The sequence below is a fragment of the Scardinius erythrophthalmus genome (assembly GCF_964197995.2).
Source record: "Scardinius erythrophthalmus genome assembly, chromosome: 1".
NCBI classification, from domain to species: Eukaryota; Metazoa; Chordata; class Actinopteri; order Cypriniformes; family Leuciscidae; genus Scardinius; species Scardinius erythrophthalmus.
In genome coordinates, this window is record NC_138221.1 from 61,997,597 (window position 1) to 62,023,897 (window position 26,301).

Here is a 26,301-nt window from a genome sequence, read left to right on the forward strand (position 1 = left end):
CGCCTTCACCGTGTCACAGCACAGCTTTCAGACAAAACAATATTCTCAGCACGATTTCTCTTTTGACTCTCCAGCAGCGTCCTTGTGAGGTCCCAGTCCAAACTCTCTCGTCCTCTCTCTCGCTCTCCTCGGCTTTATGCGGTCTCTCCACGCCAATTACTGCAATCAGACACAGGTGTTCATCATCTGCACTTGACCTACTTACTCACCGCTCGGCCCCCACCTTTTTCTCCCGCTCCAGACCTCGCGAAACCACGCCCCCCTCGCCACAGACATCATTAATATAGTCCAAGTGACTACAGTGGCTCAATCTTAAGTTTATAAAGCGACGAGAATACTTTTTGTGCGAAAAAAAAAAAAAAATAACGACTTTATTCCACTATTCATTTCCTTCTCTCTGGGCCTCGAGTTTTTTCACGTAGTGTTTTAGCGCAGCGCGTCTGTGTTGCACGTCACCACGTACAGTAGGCTCACTATTGGCTGACGCTGGTCATGTGTGTGAGAGTTTAGAATTTTGAGTTTGTCATTCATAAATAAAACTTCTCTCTGTTATTCATGTGCTTTGAACTCGTAATTCAATGTTTTCGACTCCACTAGGACACATAAACACAGCAGTAAAGTGACTCTCCTTCACCAGGAATGAGGAAGCTGCTTTACAGACACTCCTGTTTTACACATGTCACTCAAACACAGAAGCAGGAAACTATTTCAACTCCTCAGTTCAGAGAAACAGAAACAGAAGTATTGTTGAGCTGTTGTGTGTTTGTGTCTCTCTGTATTCATGCAGTAAAATGGCAGAAGCCAGATTTTCTCAGGATGAGTTCACGTGTCCAGTGTGTCTGGATCTCCTGAAGGAACCAGTGGCTATCCCCTGTGGACACAGTTACTGTAAGATCTGTATTACAGACTGCTGGGATCAGGAGGATGAGAAGAGAGTCTACAGCTGCCCTCAGTGTAGACAGACCTTCAGTCCAAGACCTGCTTTAGCTAAAAACACCATTCTGGCTGAACTGGTGGAGAAACTGAAGAAGACTAAACTTCCTGCTGACTGTTACGCTGGAGCTGGAGACGTGCAGTGTGACGTCTGTACTGGAAGAAAATACAAAGCCGTCAAGTCCTGTCTGGTGTGTCAGGAATCTTACTGTCAAACTAATTTTGACCGTCATGAGGAATTTCACTCTCGTAAGCCACACAAAGTGATTGATGCCACTGGACGACTGCAGGACATGATCTGCCGTAAACATGATAAAGAGCTAGAAATGTTCTGTATCACTGATCAACAGTGCATCTGTGTGTGGTGTAAGGAGAGTGAACATAAAAACCACAACACTGTATCAACTGCAGCACAGAGGACAGAGAAACAGGTATGAACTGAGAGGGATTGATCATGCAGAAATGAAAGTGTCTTTATTTACTCACTCATTTACTCATGTTGTCCCAAACCGGTTTGACTGAGTTTCTTCTGTTGATTGTAAATATGACATTTTGAAAAATGTCTCGTCTGTTTTGTTTATTTTTCTATTTCAATGGAGTAAAAAAGTTTCAAGCTCCAAAAAGGAGAAAAAGCATAAAAGTAATCTAAACAACTAGTGGTTAAAGAAAGAAGTACGCTTACTGTAAGTGTATTGATGCCTGAATTGACATGCACTTGTAGTGTACTTCAAATTAAAAGTATATACAAATAAATAAATAAATAAAAACTGTACTTGCAGAAAATATAATATTAATGAAATGAAAGGCCACTTAAGTGCACTTAAAAAGTGTCAACTTTCATGACTGTTTCATAAGTACACTTTATAAAGTACACTTTTTTATAATGTAAAATGAAAAGTTTTACTTTAAAGTACATTTTAATAATATTTACTCATTTCAATTTAACTCAATAAAATTATGAAATTACATTATATACTTAAATCTTACTTAAGTGGGTCAAAAAGTCTCTCTTAAGTTCTGCTAATTGCTTTATATGTAAATTTAAACAAAATTAATTAATTTAATTTAATAGCAATTAACATGCAATTACGTCGTGTCTGAAAACATTACGTTCAGTTCACACTTATTTCACAATTATATTCTTTTAAAGTATATAATTTCCAAAATAAGTGCAGTCTTTGAAATATGCTACTTTTAAAAGAGCCACATTTTTTATTCACAAATAAAATAAAATAAAATCATTGATAAACTCATGTATGTGGAGCCCAAATCAAATATGATGACATTAACCCTCTGGGCTTCTTCGTATTATAGTCACACTTAGCTTCCTCCCGCCCGAAAACGGGCGAAGCCTTAAAATCTTACTTTACTTTTTCCCAGGATAACCAATCAAATATATTTTTGTTCTATAATGTTTTCTGATTATTATTTAGAATTTTTGGAATTTTTTATGATATTTTGCATTAATTATATAATTTTTATGAGCTATTTTTTCCATTGGAATTAATATATTATTTTTTATTTTTTTATTTTTTTTTTATTTTTCAATAAATGCAACATTTCACATCAAAATAGAGTGCAGGCCTAAAAAAAAAAAATTTCAACTGAGAAGAGCGCCATCTAGTGGCTTCAAAATGTATTAATTTGTGTCATGTCCTATAACCGCCTATAGGCGGCCTATAGCTTTTTTATTTATTTATTTGATTTATTCCCATTCGGAAAGAAAAAAAAATATTACTAAGCAACCACTGAATGGAACAACACAAATTATATATCATTTTAAAGCTTAGGATCTCAGCTTTTTAATGCATCTAATTACATTTATTAACTCCTAACGAGTGCTGAGTAATCCCTCTAAAACCGAGTGTACCGCCAGCAGGCGCCACCTAGCTGCGAAAATATTCTTTACCATATTTTTTAAAAATCTTGCCTTGATTAACACAAAGTTGATGTCATTTGAAAGCTTAGAGTCTGAACTTTACAGTGAATGTATCCTTTTTGAGTTATTTGCTGATAAATAGAATTTCATTATATACTTAAATCTTACTTAAGTGAGTCAAAAAGTCACTCTTAAGCTCAGCTAATTGCTTTATATGTATATTTAAACTATAATACATTTTCATTTAATTTAATTAACATGCAATTACGTGTCTGAAAACATTTAGTTCAGTTCACACTCATTTCACAATTGTATTCTTTTAAAGTATATAATTTCCAAAATAAGTGCACTTTTTAAAATATGCTACTTTTAAAAGAGCCACATTTTTTATCACAAATCAAATCATTGATAAACTCTTGTATGTCTCACCCAAATCAAATATGATCTAAACACATCAAACTTCACTGGTGTTTGTGTCATGACATCATGGTGTTTAGTCATGTGACTGTGACATGAAAGAACCAATGAGGTTTGATGTTATTGACGTGTCACCATATTTTATTTGGCCTCTGTAAACCGCTGAGACATTCTTCTAAATATCTTCTGTTGTGTCTCACAATAGACAGAAAGTCATACAGGTTTGGAGCGACATGAGGGAGAGTAAATGATGAGACTAATGATATAAAACTAGGCACTGATGAAATACTGCTGACATTCATTTCAGGAAACCATGAATCTGTGGTTTGAACCAGACAGTAAAAACTTACCATGCAAGATCTTTAACCACTTCACCAACTCTGGATTCATGTAACTTTAATGTTTGTATGACAGTAGTTTTATGTGTCATTCCCTGTCATTGGTTTGTCCTCCAGAAACAGCTGAAGGAGACGCAGATGAAGATCCGTCAGAGAATCCAGCAGAGACAGAAAGATCTTCAGCATCTGAGAGAGGCTGTGAAGTCTCATAAGGTGAGTCTGGAGAAGAAGAGAAGTTTGAGACGTCTCAGTTTGGACTCTGTCAGTCGTGCTGAAGCCACTGTGTGATTGTGATGTGTGTGTAACAGCGCTCTGCACAGACAGCAGTGGAGGACAGTGAGAGGATCTTCACTGAGATCATCCGCTCCATTGAGAGAAGCCGCTCTGAGGTCACACAGCGGATCAGAGATCAGGAAAAGACTGCAGTGAGTCGAGCTGAAGGACGACTGGAGCGACTGGAGCAGGAGATCAATGATCTGAGGAGGAGAGACGCTGAGCTGGAGCAGCTTTCACACACACAAGATCACATCCAGTTCCTGCAGGTAACAGAGATCTAGAACAACAGGATCATAGTGGACTTGAGCAAGATCCTGCTATGACAGAGAAACATTTCATGAGAGCAGAATGAGCCGTTGACTGAGATGTTGTCAGGAATTCAGTCAGATTCAGTCAAGTGTTGTGTTATCATATAATCATCAGTCAGACTCTCATCTGATCATCTTCTGTTTAAAGAGACACACTTACAAAGCCCTGGGAAATGTACCATTAAATATTAACTCATTTTTCCTTCTGGTTTCTTCTGTCTTGATGAAATCAGTAAACTTGATGGAATCAATATCCAGCCAACTAGATTTTTCATCCTCTTTTGATGAAATCTTTTATTTCTACTAAAATAATTTCAGTAATTGGCACCAAAATTGGGTCAGGTGATCTTCAAAGTTGATAATATTGATAATGTTGATAAAATTAAACAAACAGTTTTCAATAGAAATTACTTTTTAGTTTATCATAAATGTGTGTCAGTTCATTCAGCATTAACTTTAACCACCAAAGACAATAGAAATAATTCTGAAATTAAATATAAAGATACTTAAATCCTACTTAAGATGGTCAAAAAGCTCTCTAAATATTAGCTAATTGCATTTAATATAAATTTAAACTATAAGACATTCATTTAATTAAAATAATTAAGTGTCTGAAAGCATTACATTCAATCTGCTCTTAAGTATATATATTTATATATTATTATTAAGTGTCAGATACTGGAGTTTGTAGCATTAAATGATGAATATGAAGAATGTGCTGATTGTGTGAAAGTACTGGATTGAAGCGAGTCACTGAAGAGAAGTGAAGTCAACAAGAGCCGCTCAGATCTGATATAGTGCAGGTTATTGGCTGAAGTGTGGAGATGATGAGTTTTGATTTATGTTTTCTGTAGAGTTTCCAGTCTCTCTCAGCACCTCCTGAATCTACAGACGAACCCGACGTTTCCTTCAGTTCTCTCTCCTCTTTTGATGGCGTGAGAGAATCTGTCCGTCAGCTGAGAGACAAACTGGAGGATTTCTGCAAAGAGGAGATCAAGAAGATCTCAGACGGAGGTAAAGTCCTGCGCCTCGTTTATACAGACGTGTGGAGAAAGATCCCAAATCTGAATGTACAACCGTTTCTGAAATGTTCCAACGATTTATAAAACGTCCATTTTAACAAAAATGTAATTAAATGCATCCCAGTTTTAAATCAGTTATTAATAAATTAAATTCAAGTCCATCAAATCCTCCTACAGAACGGCCACAAATATCTCTTGATGATTCAGAAATACGGACTCATCATCGTGGACAAGCGTTTATACACACATGACGGAGGATGAAATCCATGGAATTTAGGATCAATCCGATGTGTGTGTTTTATAAATGAAGCCTCTGGAGATTATTAATCTGCTCTCAGAAATGAGTCCATCATCTAATATTATAGAGCATCATATTATAAATGTCTCAGAAATGAATGTATTTTATCTTGTCATTTCTCTTCACACTGTTCATGTCTGTTTTTTTCTACAGTCACTTTCACCAACATGAATCCCAAGACCAGGAACGACTTCCTACAATATATTTTTATATTTTTATAATTTTTATAACTGATCATTTGCACAGGATATTTGGTCAGCTGTACTGAGACACTGATGATACATTGAACACTGATTCATGAAGAGTTCAGATACATTAAAAGATCAGACAGATTCATAATTCCTGTTTCTGATGTGTTTTCTCTCCATCAGATTCCCATCAGCTCACTCTGGATCTGAACACAGTGAATAAACACCTCAGTCTGTCTGAGAGGAACAGAGTGATTACTGTCACTAACACAGAGCAGCCGTATCCTGATCATCCAGACAGATTTGATCAATACTCTCAAGTGTTGTGTAGAGAGAGTGTGTGTGGACGCTGTTACTGGGAGATTGAGTGGACTGGGAGTTGTGTGTATATATCAGTGTCATATAAGAGCATCAGCAGGAAGGGACGGGGTAATGAGTGTTTGTTTGGATTTAATGATCAGTCCTGGAGTTTGTCCTGCTCTTCCTCCAGTTACATATTCTGGCACAATAACATACACACTGTTCTCCCTGTAAAGTCCATCAGCAGAAGAATAGGAGTGTATGTGGATCACAGTGCAGGAACTCTGTCCTTCTACAGCGTCTCTGACACAATGAGCCTCATCCACACAGTCCAGACCACATTCACTCAGACGCTCTATCCTGGGTTTTGGGTTGGTTCTGGATCAGTGAAACTGTGTTGATGTTTCAGAACAGATTGTAGAGAGATTTTACCCATAATACTTTGAGCTGCACGATAAATCAGTAACAGTGAGATACAGAGACTCTTATTTTAATTTTCTTTAATATCTTAACTTCTGCCACAGAAATAACAGAATAAATGTGTTTGATAAAGTTGTTGATGTAAAATAGTTATTTCCAGATATGGAGAAATGTGTCAGTGTTGTTGTTGCAAAAAGCAGTGAGCTCTAGTTCTGAATAAAAAGAAAAGAGAATTAAGGGAAAATATTTCCTCTGTGCTTTTTTTTTTCTCTCTCTGTCTTCTTCTTCTTGCTTTTCTATATGAGTATGTGGAGAGTCTGATCATCATGAGAACATGATTAAACCTGTGTAAAATCAGGGCATTTTTGTGTAGATGTAGCGAGGGCAGGGAGAGACACGATTCAAATTGCTTATATATATTTGCTTGACTCAAACAAACAATAAATAGACAGAGACAATTTCACACAGAGCTCTTGCTGAAGACACAGAAGCTGACGTTGTTTTGTTTATTATTATTTTTTTTTTAGTTCAATTACAGACGAGTACAATGCAACAAAAAACAAAACAAATACAAGACATTGTAAATACAGTTCACAATGTATAAAATAAATAATAACAACAAGAACCAAAATATAAAATGAACATGTAGCCTATGTAAAATAATAATAATAATAAAAAATAAATAATAATAATAATAAAATACAGAAATAAAAGTGCTTTATAATATCAGTTATATGAATTTGAAAAGCTTTAAAATTTTTATTGTTTTTTCTAAGCTTATTGTTTTGTGATCTCATGTTTGGAAGAGTTTCAAAGTATATTGTGAGATCGGTGTTATAAAAGGTAATATACGAGGGTTTCTTTTGAGTTATTTTTGTCTTATGAATATAAAACTTCGCCAAAATAATTAAAAGATTAATAATATAATTTTGTTTTTCAGAAGAAAAATATGGGTTTTGAAAACAAAGTAAAATGTCATGAAGTTCTAAATTAAGTCCAAAAAGAAATAGAAAAAGGGCAATACAAAAATAAATGTTCAATATCTTCAAGTGATGTGTTACAAAGTATATTTATCAAAAACAGTATTGATATATCTACTAATGGCTGCATTTACAGGATATGAATAATTTTGCACATTACTTCTTTTACTTTATTAGAAATAAAATATTTATAGGGTAATGTCCAAATGCTGTGCCAAGATATACAATAAGGTTTAAGCCATTTTGATTTACATGGAGGACTGGATCCGACATTAAAGGAATTTCTTATAAAATTGTTATTAAAACCTTTATCAAATAAGGAGAGACCAGTTGTTTATTTGTAAATGAGAAATAATTTAATAAAGTAATTAAGGCTATCCCTAATGGCATAATAATCTGAACCAAATTTTCAGATTTAGATATTAATAATACAACCTTACAAAATCCTCAACTTTTGGGGGGTCTATATATATATATATATATATATTAAGAAACGTTTGTTGAATTAAAGATTATTTTAGATAATATTTTACGTTTTATAAACGATATATCATTTATTGACATTACGCATAAACGTTTCGAATTGAATGTCGTAGTATGTGTTGGCATGTCAATCAAAGTTCCTAACGCAGTTCATTGGCCCCACTGGGTTTTGTTAGGAGCGTTTCTAGGATACGAGCGGATGGGACGGTTGCTCTTACTGATGTGTACTGAAAGGTTTTGATATAATTCTGCTTAGACTACGATTAAAATGTCCGATAACGAGGGAGAACAAGCCGGGCCAAAGAGTACCTTTACCACCTATATATCTGAAGGTGACCAGCTGTTTCAGAAGGGCGAGTATGTCAAAGCTATCGAGTGCTTTTCCACGGTGAGCTAATAACTGCGAAACACATATTGCATTGCTTACGTTCAGACGAAATTAAATTGATTGCTTTATTTTACATTTTATAAGCGTCTTCTCTGCTATCCAACAGGCTTTAAGTTTACAGCCGGATGATAAGAGCTGTCGAGGCGGCTTGGAAGTTGGCTCAAACTCTTGTCCTCACAGTAAGAGCACGCGCGACGTGGGGTTTTGGTAGTGCACGCGGGTTGATTGCGGGCGACAGAACGGGAGATCAGTTGGTGTTCTATGCTGGAAGGACCTTGTTTTTTTCCTAATTTTCTTTTTAGTAGTAGAAGTAAAATAATATTAAATTAGTGTTGAGATAAGGTAGTGATATTGGAGGCCTATGGCTTCAGGGAGTGGAAGGGATGATGATGAGGATGGTGGGTGGCATACGGTGGTTAAGGAAAAGGGGGGTTCTAAGAGGGAGGCATCGAGTGAAAGACCTGAAATGTCAGGAGATGAAGGAAATAAAGTTAGGAGAACAGGAAGTTCTGAAGAGTTAGTTGTGCTGTTTAAAGTCAAGGGAGCTAATCAAGGAGATGCAGGATTCAGAGCAATTAATCCATTAAAGGTTACTAATGCTTTGGAGAGTCAGATAGGTAAGGATTTTCAGGCCAAGATATTATATAATGGAATGTTAAGAGTTTGTTGCAAAAATAGGAAACAGTATGGTGATGCTAGAGGTGTGGGGAAGTTGGTGGTTAAGGTGGAGACTTTGGTCCCAAGAGGAAGCAAGCAGGGTGTCAAGGGAATAGTATATGGAGTGTTTGCTGGCTTATCTGAGAAGGAGATCTTAGAAAATGTTAAGGGAGCCCAAGTTACTGATGTGGTAAGATTTAAGCGTAGAGATGGAGCTGGGGATCCGCCCATCATGTTAACGTTTACAGATGGTGTATTGCCACAGAGAGTGTTTCTAGGAAGTATGGCATATTATGTGAGGGAGTACATTAAACCACCGTTGCGCTGCTATAATTGTCAGAAGTTTGGGCATGTTGCTGGATCGTGTCGGGGCAAAAGAAAGTGTGCAAAGTGTGGTGGAGATCATATAATACAAAATTGTAAGGCAGAGACTCCTAAGTGCCCTAACTGTGATGGGGTTCATGCAGCAGGGTTTCACGGTTGTAAGCACTTTGTCCAAGCTAGGCGGGTGCAGGTTGTGAAGGATCAGAACAAGGTAACTTATGCAGAGGCGGTTCAAAGAGTGGCTAGAGAAAGCGGAAACGGAAGTTCTGTTGAAAGAGAGGCGCTAGGATGCCAGGTCCCTATGTCCAATCTACCATCTGTACCTTCATCTGACATGATCATTTTTAGTAAGGAGTCATTTTTGTCTTTTGTTTCTGATGTGTTGGTGGGAACTAAGAAAGCAGCAAACCGGTCGGATGTCATTAGGTTAGTTGTGGGTGCAGCTGAAAGGTATCTGAGTATAAAGCAGGTGCCAGAAAAGTTACATCAATACATGATGGAGAGTCAGTGTATAAACAGGTCACAGTTATCGAAGGCTAGCAGTATGGAGGACGTTAGTGAGGTGGATGATGAGGATCCTCATTAATATTTTAATGTGGTATATTCTTCAATGGAACGCCCGGAGTCTGATTGGAAATGGTCAGGAGTTAAAAAGGTTTGTAGATGATTTTAAAGAAGTACCTGCTTTGATATGTATCCAAGAAACATGGCTAAAGCCCTGTCTAGATTTTGTAATTCCAGGTTATGAATGTTTGAGATTAGACAGGCTTGATAGATCAGGCGGGGGTTGTGCAACCTTTGTTAAGAATGGGTTGCAGTATAGAAAGGTTGACATTAATTCTAATATTGAGTGTTTGGTTGTGGAGGTTTGGAGTAGTATCAGTTCTATTACTGTGATCAACCATTATAACCCCTGTCAACCTTTGGTATTGTTAGATTTTGAGGAGATAATGGAGAAGGTAAGGTGTCCTGTTATATGGATTGGGGATTTTAATGCACACAATCCAATATGGGGGAGTGATTTCAGGGATAAAAATGGTGTTGTAGTAGAAGAATTTTTAGATAAATATGAGTTGGTAGTGTTAAATGACGGAAGACCAACTAGGTATAATATTGGGAGAAATACCTACAGCCATATAGATTTATCAATTGCCTCATCAAACTTAGCTAGAATTGGTGAGTGGGATGTTATAGATTCATATACGTTAGGTAGTGATCATTACCCAATTTTATGTAGGTTTGGTAGGGATTTGAGAAGAGAAGTGGAAAAGAATGTCCCTAGATATAACTTTTCTCAGGCTAAATGGGATAAATACCAGGAGAAAGCTCAAAGCTTAGTAGGAAATGTTGATAGTTAGGGTTCTGTAGATAACTGGAATACTTCAATTAGTCTCCTGATGCATGAGGCTGCTTGTTATACTATACCTGTGAAGCAGGACCCTAGGCCACGTGTGCTGGTTCCTTGGTGGAATAAAGAATGTGATGAGGCTGTAAGGAGTAGGAATAAAGCATATAGAAGGTTAAGAAAGTATCCTATATTGGTTAATGCAATAGAGTACAAACGTCTAAGGGCAGTAACAAGACGAGTTATAAAGGATGCAAAAAGAGATAGTTGGAGGAAGTTTTGTGGTACGTTAGGTCCTGAAACACCAGTAAGGCATTTGTGGGCAGCGGTACGCAGAATGTCAGGGGTATATAAAAGAAGATTGTTACCCGTGCTACAGAAGGGAGAGGTAGTAGCAGTTTCCAATAAGGAAAAAGCAGACATGTTTGTTGAGAGTTTTCAAGCTGTGCATAGATCAGAGAGTATGGGGGTTGAGAGGTGTAGGAAGAGGGCTGAATTGATGGAAGTTAATCAGTGGAAGTTAGAGAGGAGTTTGGAAAATGAAAATCCTATTAATTTGTTCTTTTCTTTAAAAGAATTAAAGGATGCAATTATGTCTGGAGCAAATACTACCCCGGGGAGAGATAGGCTGTCTTATGAGTTATTTAAATATCTGGATGATTTTGTACTTGAAGAAATCTTAGCTTTGTTTAATACTGTGTGGGCAGAGGGTCATTTGCCCAAGGAGTGGAAACATGCCGTTGTGGTCCCTGTCTTGAAACCAGGGAAAGAGGCATCTGACCCTAATTCATACCGTCCTATAGCACTCACAGCAGTGACCTGTAAGATTATGGAGAGGATGGTAACTAACAGATTAGTATATTTTTTAGAAACTAGAGGACAATTTGTTGATGTTCAGAATGGTTTTAGAAATGGAAGATCTACAATGGAGTCAGTTGCAGTTTTGGATCAAGATATTAAAAGGGCATTTAGTAATAAGGAAATAGTAGTGAGTGTATTTCTGGATATTGAAAAGGCTTATGATTCTTTGTGGAAGGAGGGATTGATGATTAAAATTTTTGACATGGGAGTTAGGGGACGAATGTTTAATTGGTTAAAGGACTTTTTAATGAAAAGAACAATTCAAGTAAAGGTTGGTAGTGTTAGTTCAAAGACTGTGGACATAGAGAATGGAACCCCACAGGGAAGTGTAATAAGTCCAGTTTTATTTAATATAATGATTAATGATATCTTTGGTGGAATAGAGAGAGGATTCGGGTTATCTTTATTTGCAGATGACGGGGCCGTTTGGAAAAGAGGGCGCAATGTAGAGTTTGTTTTAAAACAGGTTCAAAGAGTGTTAGTTTCTGTAGAGGAATGGGGAAATACATGGGGTTTCAAAATCTCTGCTTCTAAGACTAAATATATGGTATTTGGTTTTAAAAGAAAGTTACCTAAAATAGGGCTATATATGTATGGGTCTCCATTGGAGAAGGTAAAGGTTTTTAAATTTTTGGGTATTTGGTTTGAAGAGCGTATGACTTGGGCCGTGCATGTAGGTAAAATTGTGTTGAAGTGTGAAAAAGTTTTAAATGTGATGAGAAGTCTGGCTGGGTGTGGGTGGGGGGCTAATAGGGAGACAATGATGCTAATTTTTCAGGCTATGATCAGATCTGCTCTTGATTATGGGTGCTTTGTATATGGATCTGCTTCCAAAACTGTTCTGGCTAGGTTGGATGTGGTGCAGGCAAGAGCTTTGAGGCTTTGCTGTGGGGCCTTCAGAACTACCCCAGTACCTGCCCTGCTCATTGAAATGGGAGAAATGCCCTTATGGTTAAGGCGCATTAAGCTAGGGTTACAGTACTGGGTAAAACTTAGTGGGTGTAAACGTACCTTCCCCGCAAGGTGTCTGTTGCAAGAGGTTGCTGGAGATAATAGATACAATAATTTTTTTGTCATAATAAATAAGTGGGCAGGGAAGATGAGCATGGATCAGGGAAGTATCGTAGAACACACAAGTTGGTTACCTATGCCCTATTGGGTGATGCCTGAAGTGTGTGTTGAGCTTGGTTTTCTTCAGGAAAAGGATAAATGTGAGGTGGCACCAAAAATAGAGGAATATCTTAATTCAATCAGTGAGAGCACTTTGATTATTTTTACAGATGGATCTAGAGATCTAGCTAGTGGGAAAGCTGGATTTGGGGTATATGTGGAACAGTTAGGGTTGGAATTTGGTCAACGTATTTCTAATGGAAGTTCTGTTCTTACTGTTGAATTAATGGCAATTTTATGGGCTCTATGGTGGATTGAGGAAGTAAAACCTAGAGAAGTCATTATTTGTTCTGATTCTGCAGCTGCTCTAGAAAATTTAAAAGTAGGAAAATCTAAAGCTCGTCCTGACATTGTATATGACATCTTGAATGTGTTTTTTAGAATTAGGTTTGAGTGTAATATCAGTTTTTGCTGGGTTCCCGGGCATGCTGGGGTGAGGGGGAATGAGCGGGTGGATGAAATAGCAAAGGAGAGCTTAGGAAGAGAAGTAGATGTCCATGTATTATTAGGGAGAGTGGAACTGAGGGAACAAATTAAAGAGGGTTTAATAAATGAATGGCAGAGAGGGTGGGAAAAGGAAATTAGGGGTAGACACTACTTTTCCATACAACCTAATGTTAGGAAAAGAGGTTCATTTAACATTTTGTCACGTAGGGACTCAGTTAAAATGTGTAGATTGAGGTTGGGGCACTGTGGGTTAAATTATTCTTTGTGCATTGTAGGAAAGCATGTTTCTGGCTTGTGTGAATGTGGGAGTCTGGAGACAGTAGGTCATGTTTTCCTAGAATGCAGAAAGTATAGGGCAGAAAGAAATATATTCTTTATTAAATTGACAGGACTTGGAGTTAAGGCCTTTTCTCTTTTCTCTTTGTTTGGTCACAGTGTTAAGCCAGGGTTCTCAAGTCTCACGCATTGGCCGTGAGACACACGCAATTCAACCAGTTCACACGCTCACACGCCACACCGTGTATTTCTCACGCTGAAAAGGCAATGCCAACCAAGTTGTCCTACAAGCTTTATATATAACGTTGTATATGAGGCGCGGGCACACAAAGTGAAGTTTCCTGCCGCCAGCACGTATCTCGGCCAGATTGCGTTCGTTACTAGGCAACATAGATGCGCGAACACACGGAAGTTGACGGAACATTCTCGGCCACCGTACGTTCGTTACTAGGTAACCAACAACATCGCGCGAACACACGTCGTGATGGAGAAGGTAAGTTGGACGAAAGCTCGTCTAACATTTTTAAGGCTGGAACATTTCATATATAGCCCATAGTATACATTATTATTGATGCAGTCAAAAACTCTACAACTACTTTGCAACCAGGCCAGAAGCTTTGGCTCAGTTTGGCTAGCTTACATTATCTGAAACTAAGGGAAATGTTAGTGGGTATGGGAAGGAATGAAGATGTATTTCTTCATTTTATTTTAAATAAATTTAAATGTATTTATTTTATTTTAAATTATATTATATATTATACTGTATTAATAGTATTTCTGGTTACATTAAGACATACATATTAAAGCAAGAGTGCTCTGGGTAATATTTTATATCCTGTCAAAACATAACGTTACTTTAATCATTGATTGCCATGCATTTGTATTTTTCAAACACTAGCAACACAAAACACATTTCATAAGCTGGAGTGTGTACTCTTGTGTGTACACACACACACACACACACACACACACACACACACACACACACACACAAACACACTAACATACCTTAATAATATGTCATTTGTTCTCAATGTCCCACCACACAATAAATCATTATACCATTTCGACTAGACACATTCAAAATGCAAAAATATTTGTTTTTCCAAACTGTTTGGAGCAATTTGTTATATTTTTGTAATTTTTGTAACTTAGTTGTAATTTTGAAATATAACATTAAAGAGTATATTTGATGTGATTAATTGCTCTGTCATTTATCAGATTTACCAATTGTTATTTTTAATTTGTGCTGGTTAATTATGAACAAGGGGTAAAATTGGGGGGCGGGGCTCCATTAGGGCTCCTCCCCCAACCGCATGTGATCTCACTCCAAGATTTTGATAAAACTTGAGAACCCTGGTTAAGCATAAACTGATCTCCAAGGCAGTTATTCAGTTCTTACATGATACAGGACTGTATGTAAGAATTTAAGCCTAACTTTGACCTGTGGAGGGCAGTAATACGTTCAGAAGCGTCTACACTGCCGGAATACTATAAGAAGAAGAAGAAGAAGATAAGAGCTGTCTGGTCGCCAGATCCAGGTGTTATGTGAAATTAGGTGATGCAGAGAGCGCGCTGAAAGACGCCGAGACCTCCCTCAAAGACAACAAAAACTACTTCAAGGTGTGTTCATCCGTCCTTTTTTCCTTTTGTCTCATCGTTTGTTCCAAAAGTTCCCAGCAGCCACAGCTCTGACTCTGAGTCACTGTATGTGCACCAAGGGGCAACATTCTCATCTGAAAAATGAAGCCTACCCGGAAGTGCGAAAAACTGCAATACATCGAAAATCCGCTAGGGGAAGGTCCCAAAAGGGAGCAAATGTCCATAGCCCCCATGTTAAAATGTCCGTTTTCACAGCATAAATTCATGCTTTTACAGGTTGGTCCCATGGACTTTTATTGTATTTTTCGATAGGTTCCGAGTGCCTGACAACCATGAGGGCAGTGAATTTTTTTCTAACTCGTTAGTTTAGATCGTATTTAGATATAAAATGTAGGACAATAAGGGCGTGGTTAACTTTGATTGACAGCTTGATTGACAGCTGACAAGGCAGCGCCACGGAGAATGACAACATAAGAAGCGCCATTTTTTTATACAGTTGACATATAATACTACTGTTTCTGTATCATGAAATTTAGTTTTAAGAGTTTTTCAGGCGAGAATGTAGTTGTTTAAAGCTCAAATCTGTGGTTTATTTATAAAGATTTATGAAAATTGTATCCAGTTGTGAGATCCAGCGATGACCGGGTGCTCGGCGCGATGTACCCCGCCTGGAACAGCCTTTGCTCGGCTAGACGTTCTGAGGTGCCGCGGTCTCTGGCGTCTCTGTAGTGGTTAAACATGATTAGTCTTGTGTATATCTAACGGGCGATCTTTGGTCTCGTAACGTAAATCTATAATTTGTTCCCTGGGCAATCGTTTTGGCTGAGTAAGTTTCATAACTTTATATTGTTTATAAGCTATTTAACTGTACCGTTGTATGGTTAGACTAGATCGAGCGCTGACTTTTTATGTTTGACTGAATTGTTTGCTTTGTTTGTATAGCTTCTTGTAACTTTACCTTTTACTTTTATATTGATAAAACTGAAATATATCAAAAAGAGACTGGGTTGAGTTTTGTCATATTAATACAACGAATATGATCTAATGTTGTTTACTGCAACATCTGTTGTTTAGTACAAATGCACATATTGCCTGGACCATATTAAAATTTTTTATATTTTTATATTAGGCTATATTTAAAACGAAAAGAGGCAGGTTTGTGTTTTATATTTCGTTTTGTTATAAAAAGGCAAACGTTATGTGCAGTGAATAACATTTGTGTGGCTATAATGTTTAAGATTTCTTTAAATGAAAACGAAAAGAGTTAGTTTGGTGTTTTACATAGATGGTGTTGGTGTTTTATAACATATTTCGTTGCCTAAAATATACACAGAGATAAGCAGAGTGAGCTGAGTGACGCGCGCTGCGTCAGAAGGTGGGCGGGGTTAGGATTTCCCAAGATTTTCCAAGATGGCGCCGCCCATACCCCCCATAAACGGCTTCAAAACCGTTCTTCAGAAAGTCTATGGGTGACGTCACAGACGCTTTGTCCATATTTTTTACAGTCTATAGGATTGTTCAACTTCATGCAGCTCTGCGCAGACCGATCGGCGGCTGACTTAAAGCAGTGCATGCCGGTTAGAAATTTTGTCCGACTTGATACAGCCCCGACACCACGTGACTGTGACGTATGCCATCAAAGTACCGCGAGAGGGATTCGAGAGTAGCCGGAGAACTCAGCCAGCGCAGCTTCTCAAGAGCGGCTGCATGAGGGCTGATGACGACACAGCTGTTCCACGATTGGCCGGATTCACCGCATGACAACGATCACGTGTGTTTCGTGTTTATTCGAACAACTTTAGTTCCTCTAAAGCTCACAAATCAGTTTTTTATAACAGTAAACACTCTTCATGTCGTTGCGATGTTATATTGTGTCATGTTTATCAAATGAAAACTGATTAAAAAACGTAGACTCCACTTCATTGATAGTAGCTTATGTTGACCTTTATTCTTGTTCAAACAGACGCTGTATGAAGCAGTAGGCTACATAAAGTATTGAATGAAAATGTCTCTGAAACATCAGTGTATTATTTGGCAAATATTGCATTTATTTCACTTCAGCTGTGGTAAATTATGCAAACACCACGTGAGCGGCCACTACGGGAACCAAAAAAAGTGTCCGACTTCACGTCTCCGTTTGCAGCTCCTCCCCGCCTGCACGCGGCTGCTCTCGCCGATCGGGTGCATCCAGCCGCAGCCGATGTCGAACACACCTAACGATGTGCACCTGTAGTAAGACACTTGTCCTGAAGGGGGCGAATTTACTGATACTTTATCAGATGACGATTCGGTCTCAGAAAAAGTGACCTTTACATTACAAGCTTTATATATAACACAAAATATTACAAATATAACTTTGTGAATGAATATACTGTTTAGGATTAACACTAAAAATGTTAAAGATTAACATTAAACATTTTAAGGTAAAAATGACACTATAGGTGAAACAAAATCCACTAAAATGCTAAATAGCCAAGAACAGAGAGGTTCGTTCTGTGGAAAGTGTACCGTTAGCTTTTCACATGACACTTAGATTGGTATTTTGTATGCAATCCAATGAAATTCATTAATTTTTAACTGTGGCGTTTTTGGAGCCACTATATAAGCTCTCTAAAAAGCACAGTAAAAGCACATCTGAATAATCTGATGTTTATCAAAGGTTTGGGGTCACAAAGAATTTGGCTGACGATGGGGATTATTCATTCACAAAGGATGCATTAAATTGATCAAAAGTGATAGTAAATACTTAATTTTTACACAATAAAAAAAAAAAAGTGTCCGACGTTGTAAAGCCAAGAGCGATATCATTGTGCAGCGTTTACCTCAGTAAGTTGACTGAGTGGGTCTCTGAACTGGTGTGAGTGACTGGAGGCGGGGCTAATCTGAAATATTCATGAATCCGCATATACTAAATGAAGCAAGGATGTAGAGTAAAAAAAAACTTGTTCATTTTGGGTGATCAGAGATGAGTTTTCAGCAATAAAATGATTGACTACAGGGAGACTTTAAGCAGCACAACTGTTTTCAACATTGATCATAAAAAATGCTTGAGCACCAAAGCAGCATCTCAGAATATCAGAATGATTTCTGAAGGATCATGTGACAATGAATGAAGACTGGAGTTATAATAGTTCACAATATTCCTGTTTTACTGTATTTCTGATGTGCTAACAAGTCACCTGATTCTCTCTGGTTCTCCATCCTGTGTCCTGCAGGTACTGTATCAGAAGGCTGAAGCCCTCTACACTATGGGGGATTTTGAGTTTGCATTGGTCTACTATCACAGAGGCCATAAGCTACGTCCAGAGCTACAGGAGTTCAGACTGGGAATCCAGAAAGCTCAAGAGGCAATCGAGAACTCAGTGGGCAGTAAGTCCTTAGACACAACATGATGAGAAATGAGGAGTTCATGTTTTGGTTACACAACAAAGTGACTTAAGTTAGTAACCCTCATCTGCCTCTCTCTCCCCGATCTAAAAGGTCCTTCCTCTGTGAAGTTGGAAAATAAAGGAGACCTGTCTTTCTTCTACAAGTCTAACGGGGTGAGCTATCTCTTGCTCGTTCTATCTCTTCCGTTATGCCAGCTACCCCGTCACTCATACCACACCATCACACCTTTGTTTATAATTTATGTTCATTTTAGCAGTTAGTAATGCATATTTGTTTGTTTGATGCGATCCCAAAGGTTCGTCCCAAACATTTGAATCATTCTAATAAGAAGGAACCCAAAAAGCATGGCCAGAAGAAGAGCAAATATGAAAAAGCAGCCAAGCAACTTCTGGGAGAACTGTACAGTGACAGAGAATTCTTAGATAAACTTCTACACGATGAAGGTGTGTGTTTTCATGTCTTCTTTAGGACTTGTTTGATGTTAGTTTGCATCTATGATGGACCATATTCTATATAAAGTATGGCAATCTGCTCCCATACAGATCTTATAAGCCCATCTATGCTCGTCAACAAGACCGAACACTAGTGCAGCAGCGGTGGAGCCGGGTTCAACACAAGCCACCCTCAGACCCAACCCGATATGTCCTCGCCAGTCTGGAGGATATTGACAAAGGTGAACCTCTGCAGAGTTCAAAGTTCACAGCATTAGGTTCCTAACAAGAAAGTTTAGCATTAGATGCATACTCATGTTGCACATGCAAAATCATAAACTACTGTCAGAGTTGGGGGTCAGTAAGATCTTTTTTAATGTTTTTGAAATAAATATTTGATGCTCATCAAGGCTGCATTTGTTCGATCATATTGGGAAATATTATTATGGTTTAAAATAATTTCTGTTTGAATATGTTTTTAAAATGTAATTTATTCCTTTTGGCCAAGCATCATTACTCCAGTCTTCAGTGTCACATGATCCTTCAGAAATCATTATGATATGCTAATTTGATGCTCAATTTTTTTTCTTATGTTGTAAACAGTTGTACTGCTTAATATTTTTGTGGAAAACTTGATACTTTCTTTTGTAACATTATAAATGTCTGTACTCAATTTTTTAATCAATTTAATGCATCCTTGCTGAATAAAAGATTCATTTATTTATCTTATCTAAAAACAATCTTACCGACCCCAATCTTTTGAACTGCAGTGTATGCCTATGATTATTAGCTAACTGATGAGTGACTGACCTACGACAACTTGGAGATAATGTTGGAATTATGATCCTAATTATTCTCCAGGTCACTCCACAATGTGTGTGTTAGCAGACCAGATACATAACACACCCAGCTGATTATTTAAATTGTATTAATGTAAATTAATAGTGCTTGCTAAGGACATTTGAACAAACCCCTAAATATAACTATGAAACTTTGGCACATAACTGTGTACCATTTGTGCCATGGACATGAACAATACATCAAATTCTGATACTTGTTGAGAAGTGTTATTACTTTTATAAAGCTGCTGCAGATTTACTGTTGTTCAGCGGATTTTCGTGGGCGAAATCCAGTCTTTTCAATGGGAATCCAGTCCACACATTCTGGAATTTCACATGAGGGCGAAACAAATTTCACAGGAGATTCACATTTGTCACGTGGGTTCACCATGTTGACCAACAGAAAACTGCTTGATTAGAAAATTACTTCTGTGAAATTTTACTAAAATTACCAAACCTTAAGAGATTTTTTTAGGTGACGCATGATTTTTTCCTGGTGGACAATAAAACAGGCCAAAAAATCCTATAGACTCATAGAAACAATATTAGCAACACTCTGGTATCGCATGACATTTGGATTGGCAAACATTTTCAGAAAATGTTCTGTATGTCATTGGGTTTATTGAGAGTTATTTGTTGAATTGTCAGCCTTGAGTGCCGGCGATGCAGAAAGCGGCCTGAAGAAGGCCCGTGAGCTCATGAAGGCGGTGAAGGAATGGTCTGAGCAGGTGCTGCCCAATAAGAGAGAAGTGCTTGGGAACCTGCACAGCTGCATTGGTAGAGTCTGGGAATCTCATCGGCCCAATACTTAAATATATAATATCAATAGCACAAGAATCAGAGATACAACATTTTCTTTTATGTCCTGTGTAGGCAATGCATTGATGGATCTTGGGAATATGGACAAGGCTCTGCATCATCATGAGAAAGATCTGGAGCTGGCCAAGAAAGGGTGAGCGCTCATGAGAGCAGGAAAACTACCTTTTGTTTTTCTTGGTTGGTTAATTTGGCCTAGCTTTAGCCTAGCATACACATAACACATTATAGACTTCAATAATTCAATGTTAGGCTGCATAGATTAGGTCAGCCGGAACCGGGAACACTCCCCATAAATCCTGATGTACTTGTTACATTATAAGAAGGATGGCGTCTACGCTAATATTAGTCTCGCTGTTTATCTGAGGTTTACCGCAGTCTGCCGGATCCAGATCTGATGAAGGACCTGCGCCTGGACACAACGACAACGCAGTCCTGAAGTGTCAACCAGTCCCTCCCCTGTGAAGGCCTCCTTCCCTTCCCTTTACCTCAGTACAGATAAAATGTTGTCGGGATAATTCCGGTTCGCATGGCTATGCAGACGCGACAAAGAATTCTTTATTATTAATTTTTAAGGCCAGACAAGTAGTTTATTGGGTTGATTTGTAAAGAAGGACTGCACGCCTGCGCACATATATATTCAAACGCACATACCTTTGGACTGAACACGTAATGCGCATGTGCGAGACGTCTGCGTTTACGCGGGTTTGCGTTTTTGAGGTTTGCACAGAGATAACGTATAATCGTTTGCACCTTCGAACCTATTTCAGGGAGTGCGTTCTCGAGACACCAGCCACTGTTTTGTGCGGATGGGCGGCCGGAGCGCGTTAAGGGTTTTCCTTATAGAACGGTGTTGTGTTAGCGGCCCCTAAGTTAATAACTAATGATCTTCACAACGGAAGTGAATCAATCAATCAAAACTAACTTTATCTGGACAATAACTTTATCCTAGAGCTGTTGTAGAGCCTAAACAATCTGTTACTGTAATTTCCTATTATCACTGTAAAGCTGCTTTGAAACAATCCATATTGTTAAAAGCACTATATAAATGAAGGTGACTTGACTTAATAAACTGCTATTCATCAGGTGTGTTTGGTTTGTGCTTTGTGTCATAGCGACCTGACGGACAGTAAATCCAGGGCTCTGGACAACATTGGCCGTGTGTACGCACGGATTGGCAAGTTCCAACAAGCTATAGAAGTGTAAGTGCATTTGCCTTTAATTAATGTTTACTTTGGTGTTGATGTACACAGACAAGTCTATTGTAATAGTGATTTTGTTCTGTGTGTGTTTATGTGTGTGTTTGCATAGCTGGGAGGAGAAGGTGCCTCTAGCATGTGGCGGGTTAGAGAAAGCCTGGTTGTTCCATGAGATCGGCCGCTGTTACCTTGAGCTGAAGCGCTATGGCGAAGCACGAGACTATGGCTCCCGCTCGCTCACGGCAGCGGATGACATCACTGATGAGAAATGGCAGCTCAATGCCAGTGTGCTCATGGCGCAGGCCGAATGTGAGTCCAAACTACATCGCCCAGAATCCCAGGAAGTCAGCAGTTTAATGCACTCTGTGACCATGAATAATCTGATTTCCCACAATGCTCAGAATCAATAGGATGTTAATGTGGTCGTTATGCATATTTGATCTACGCCATGCTGTGCGATTACATCACTTTACATCCTCTTTCTCTCTTACATAGTGAAGCTGGGTAACTACAAGGCCAGTGTGTTACACTTTGAGAGAGCACTGGACCGGGCAAAACTGCTGCAGGACGACTCCGCCAGCGACGCCATCCAGAAGGTCTCACTCTCTCTCCCTCATCCCTCTCACCATCCATCTCGCTCGCGGCCTTTTCTATAGTCCCCTTCAAACTACATTAAAATTACGAGATTCTGAATCACACAGGATGAGCGCTATTGTTTCTGTGTATGTCACAGAGGACCAATATGGAAGTTATTGTCAGTTTGACTAAAGGTGCGATCACATTTACCATTGTTCGGCAAATGTTTGCAGGCAAATTCCAGTCATTTCAATTAGAATCCATGCGATCAGAAATTTTGCAAGAACAAAAGATTTCCCCTATGCAGATTTTGCATTGAGTTGCAATCTGCTTGGTTTGAAAGTGTGAGCCTATGCTTCATACATTGCTACTGATAATGGACAACTGACCTTTATTGCCAGCAAAATTTTGCCGAAATTTCACTAAAGTGAGCACACCTAAAGCCTCACACCTTGAGAGTCTGGTTAGTAATATTCTGCAATGTCTATTCTCTAGAATTCCCTTGAAACTGTTTCTCACTGTTAGTCACTCATTTAAATGGACAGGCAACTCCGTCAAGCCACACTACATTTTGTCTTTCGCTTAGTTTCTACTTCTATGGCATCACCCGTGGGGCTTGTGCATATTAAACATTAAAAGTGGATAAAAGGAGATTGATTATGGAAGCTAAGAAATATTAGCTTATATTATATGACAAAACCACTGTGACTTCCGTAAGGAAAGCAATGACAAAGATTATGCTTGGAGAAGCATTTTAGAAGTCATGAACATAAAAAGTTACGAAAGTGTTGTCTTAATTTTATGCCAGGAAAACAGCTGTTCTGATGTTGCATTGCACGCATTACGTCTCTGGAATCATGTTGTGTTGTGGGTAGTTAGTACATGGTGACAGAATAATCATCAATACTAGTTGTTTTGTCACAATATGAACTGATAATTTTAATATTTTACTTTAATATTTTTTGCATGTTACCTGATTCTTGACTATCCCGTTGCTCTAATATCATATTTCTTCATGTTGCTCTGCTATTATTTGACTTACTTTAATCAACTCCTCAATTTCTCGCCCTGCAGGCTCTTCGTTAAGCAAGACACAGAGTGACCCAGTAAGACGAGGAACCCATCTGAATAAAATGTCTGCAATCAAAGTCAGAACTAATGCATCCTTATTAGTGGAATAAAATCTGCCTGAGGAACATTGTGTTGGATTGCATTCAGGTGTCATTGGTTAAGGATTACTTTATGACTGCTTTCTCTGTACTTGTTTGCATATGGTAAAAATATGTTTTGCATAGTATTACATAAACAGACTGTCACAGTTTCAGAGTTATAACAAATCATGTCCAAGCGATGTTGTCCAGATACTGTTAATGTTTTGCTATAGACACACACTTGTGCTGTTTCCTTCTGTTGATAAAGAGAAATACTCATAATCCCAACATGTCTGAATTGAAAATCATTCAAATGAGTTTAGGTTACACTCCATCTATTGAGTCGATATTGACTTTGCGTATGTGCTCAACAAAAATGTCTTGGGCACATATGTTATATTTTGTGTATTCATAACATCTTAATATCTTATTCATTACGGAATTGTAGACTGTTGAATAGAGATGTGCACTTGTGACAATTTGCCCCATCAGCGAGTAAGTTGTCACACTATAATATCTGAAAATAAGAACACAAAGACTTAATTGTGAATATTGATTTTAATTTTTAAATTCAAACCAGAGCTGGAAATATAAACAATCGTGTCTGGAGAATCTGGAAAAACAATTATTTCAGTCAAAACACATTAACTGGCAAGACCACTTTACTTTGAACTTTAAACTCAAACGTTCTCTGGCTTGCACATAGATCCATGATAACAGAATGGAATGCTGCAGATAACTCACATAACTAAACATGTTTAACCTCTGAACAAAACAGATGTCCTGTATCTGACTAATCAGACTCATCTTCAGAGTCACAATTCTGACACGCATAAATTGCCTGGCCTGAGGAGCAAGCATCATGGGCCCAATTGTTGCATTTTACACATTTTACCCAGGTCTCCTTTGGACGACTGTGTAAAATTGGCTATATACAGACGAGGCAGAAGCACTCTTCATCATCTTATTATGACTCTTGTATGATTTTTCTTTTTTTAGCTGCTTTGTTCTTCGTAGGTCCAGATTTTCATAGGTCGCAGGTTCGTAGGTTGGCAGAGGAGAATTGGTGCTGGGATCTGACAGGTTGGTGCTGGAGCCTGGCAGAGAAGGGTTCTGAATGGGTCGATCTGTAACGTAAGATGGTGCAAACTCGGTTTCCAGAAATGCATCTCTGTTGTAAGGTTGAACCCCAGCCACTCTAAAGCCAGTCTGAATGTTCAAGGGGGTTGCAGTCAGAGGATAGTATATTGCCACAATCCCAAGAATGTCATAAATTGACATTGTCTTCCTGGGGTTGTTCCTCATCCAGGCATCACACAATGTTGATGTGCCTCTTTAGTAGCCCGTAGACAGACCTGTCTAATGGTTGGAGCCGATGTGAGCAGTGGGGTGGGAATGACAGCATGATTATGCCATTTTCTTTGGCATAATTGAGTCCATCAATGGACAGATGAGACTCGTGGTTGTCCAAAAGGAGTAAACAGGGCTTCTCCTTTGAGTGCTTTGTATGTTCACTGAAAATGTTTCAGGAGGTCAACAAAGTGCATGTCTTGCATCCATCCAGAGGAATTTGCCTCTCCTTTACTGCCAGGTGGCCCGTTGATCAGGAAATGATCGCGGAAGTTGACACAGGGGAAGATAAAGTATGGAGGTATACTATTCCCTGTGGCTGAGACAGCACAGGCCTGTGTGACAAGGGTTCCCCTTTCAGCAGAGGTCAATGACCGTACTTGTTTGAATCCACATCTGGCCACCACTTTGTCTGGTTTATGTACAGTGGTAAACCCAGTTTCATCAACATTACAAATGTCTCCTGGTCCAAACTCACACTTTCTCTAAGTTGTCAAAGAAAGCATTAACATTCTCTCTGTTAAAGCTACTTGTTCTGGCAAGGCTAGTTGCCTCTGGCTTTCTCATTGACAGCATTGTATGCCACTTTAAGAAGCCTGTAAACCACTCTTTGCTGGCCTTTTCTTTTTCTGACCACAAAGGCGCAAACTTCAGCTGGTGTGCCACAGCAAACTGGTAGGCAAGCTTTCTGACCTCACTTGGCGACAGACCAAAATAAATGTCAGCTGACCCAGTAATTTACTCAACAATCTTCGTTGTATAACCAACCATTGTTGTTGGCATGGTTGTCTGACTTTCAATTTCTTCTCTGGTAATCTTTTGACATTACCGAGTCAGAGTACGGTAATTTATGTCAAAATCCTTCAGCTGGTGTGCCACAGTAAACTGGTAGGCAAGCTTTCTTCCTTAATTCCTGCCTTTTGTAATGGTTCACGATTAATACCGTTCTCAATTATCTTAAAACCATCCTCAAAGTTTTATAGAGATAATCTCGCGGTAACTAAAGAGTCTATCCTTTAGTCGTGCCCTTAAGGAGTTAGACGATCAGTCTATACAAGTTCATATTCTACTATAAAAATAGAGATATCACAAGTATTATAAGTCTGTCTTTTGAGGTACCCCCTACACCTTTTTTGCAATATAACATCACCCTGTTACATGCTGCCTCTTTGGCTAGGCTATATGATCAAATCAACATACATGGTAATAATTATTTTATCAAAAACGAAACGAAGAAACAAGATGGCGCCGGTGTATGTGGCATGCCGTCTACCTATGGTGTTGTCTGTCTATGTTTTAGCTTTTATGTTATTGCAAATAACGGGTATTTTTCAACATACCTCCGCTTTGCTGGTCTATGACCGATCTCAGCTGTTATCCATTCAAGCTTCGGTTGAGACCTTCTTTAAAAATGACTATAAAGATTCGCGTCTTCCTCCACCACCACTGCTGGAGGATATTCCGTGCTGCCTGCGGCGACTTCCCTTCGTTGCTAAGCGATGCAGACGCGGCAGAAAGCGTGGGAAGCGTGGCGGAATTATTATCAGATTGAAGCGGTTTCTTGGAGCTCGGGACTGTATTGGGTCCTCCAGACAAACTTCGCTGGAAACAAAGGGGCGGAACATCACTTGGCGGTC

The 26,301-nt window shown here is 38.6% G+C and overlaps 1 protein-coding gene and 1 pseudogene across 2 annotated transcripts; both read left to right on the forward strand.

Moving 5' to 3' along the window:
* Window positions 1-729: 729 nt before the first annotated feature.
* LOC308702808 (tripartite motif-containing protein 16-like) lies at window positions 730-6,619 on the forward strand. The gene is made up of 5 exons (XM_081385911.1): window positions 730-1,364; window positions 3,685-3,780; window positions 3,876-4,109; window positions 5,006-5,165; window positions 5,843-6,619. The coding sequence occupies exons 1-5, from the start codon at window positions 792-794 to the stop codon at window positions 6,358-6,360; spliced, it is 1,581 nt and encodes a 526-aa protein (XP_081242037.1). The 5' UTR covers window positions 730-791; the 3' UTR covers window positions 6,361-6,619.
* A 1,491-nt stretch (window positions 6,620-8,110) lies between these two features.
* On the forward strand, window positions 8,111-24,447 carry LOC308696377 (outer dynein arm-docking complex subunit 4-like; annotated as a pseudogene). The gene is made up of 13 exons: window positions 8,111-8,230; window positions 8,337-8,409; window positions 14,809-14,933; window positions 18,128-18,281; window positions 18,393-18,454; window positions 18,598-18,975; window positions 20,221-20,349; window positions 20,446-20,524; window positions 21,504-21,590; window positions 21,700-21,896; window positions 22,083-22,183; window positions 22,321-22,357; window positions 24,314-24,447. The product of its transcript is annotated as an outer dynein arm-docking complex subunit 4-like (transcript).
* Window positions 24,448-26,301: the final 1,854 nt, after the last annotated feature.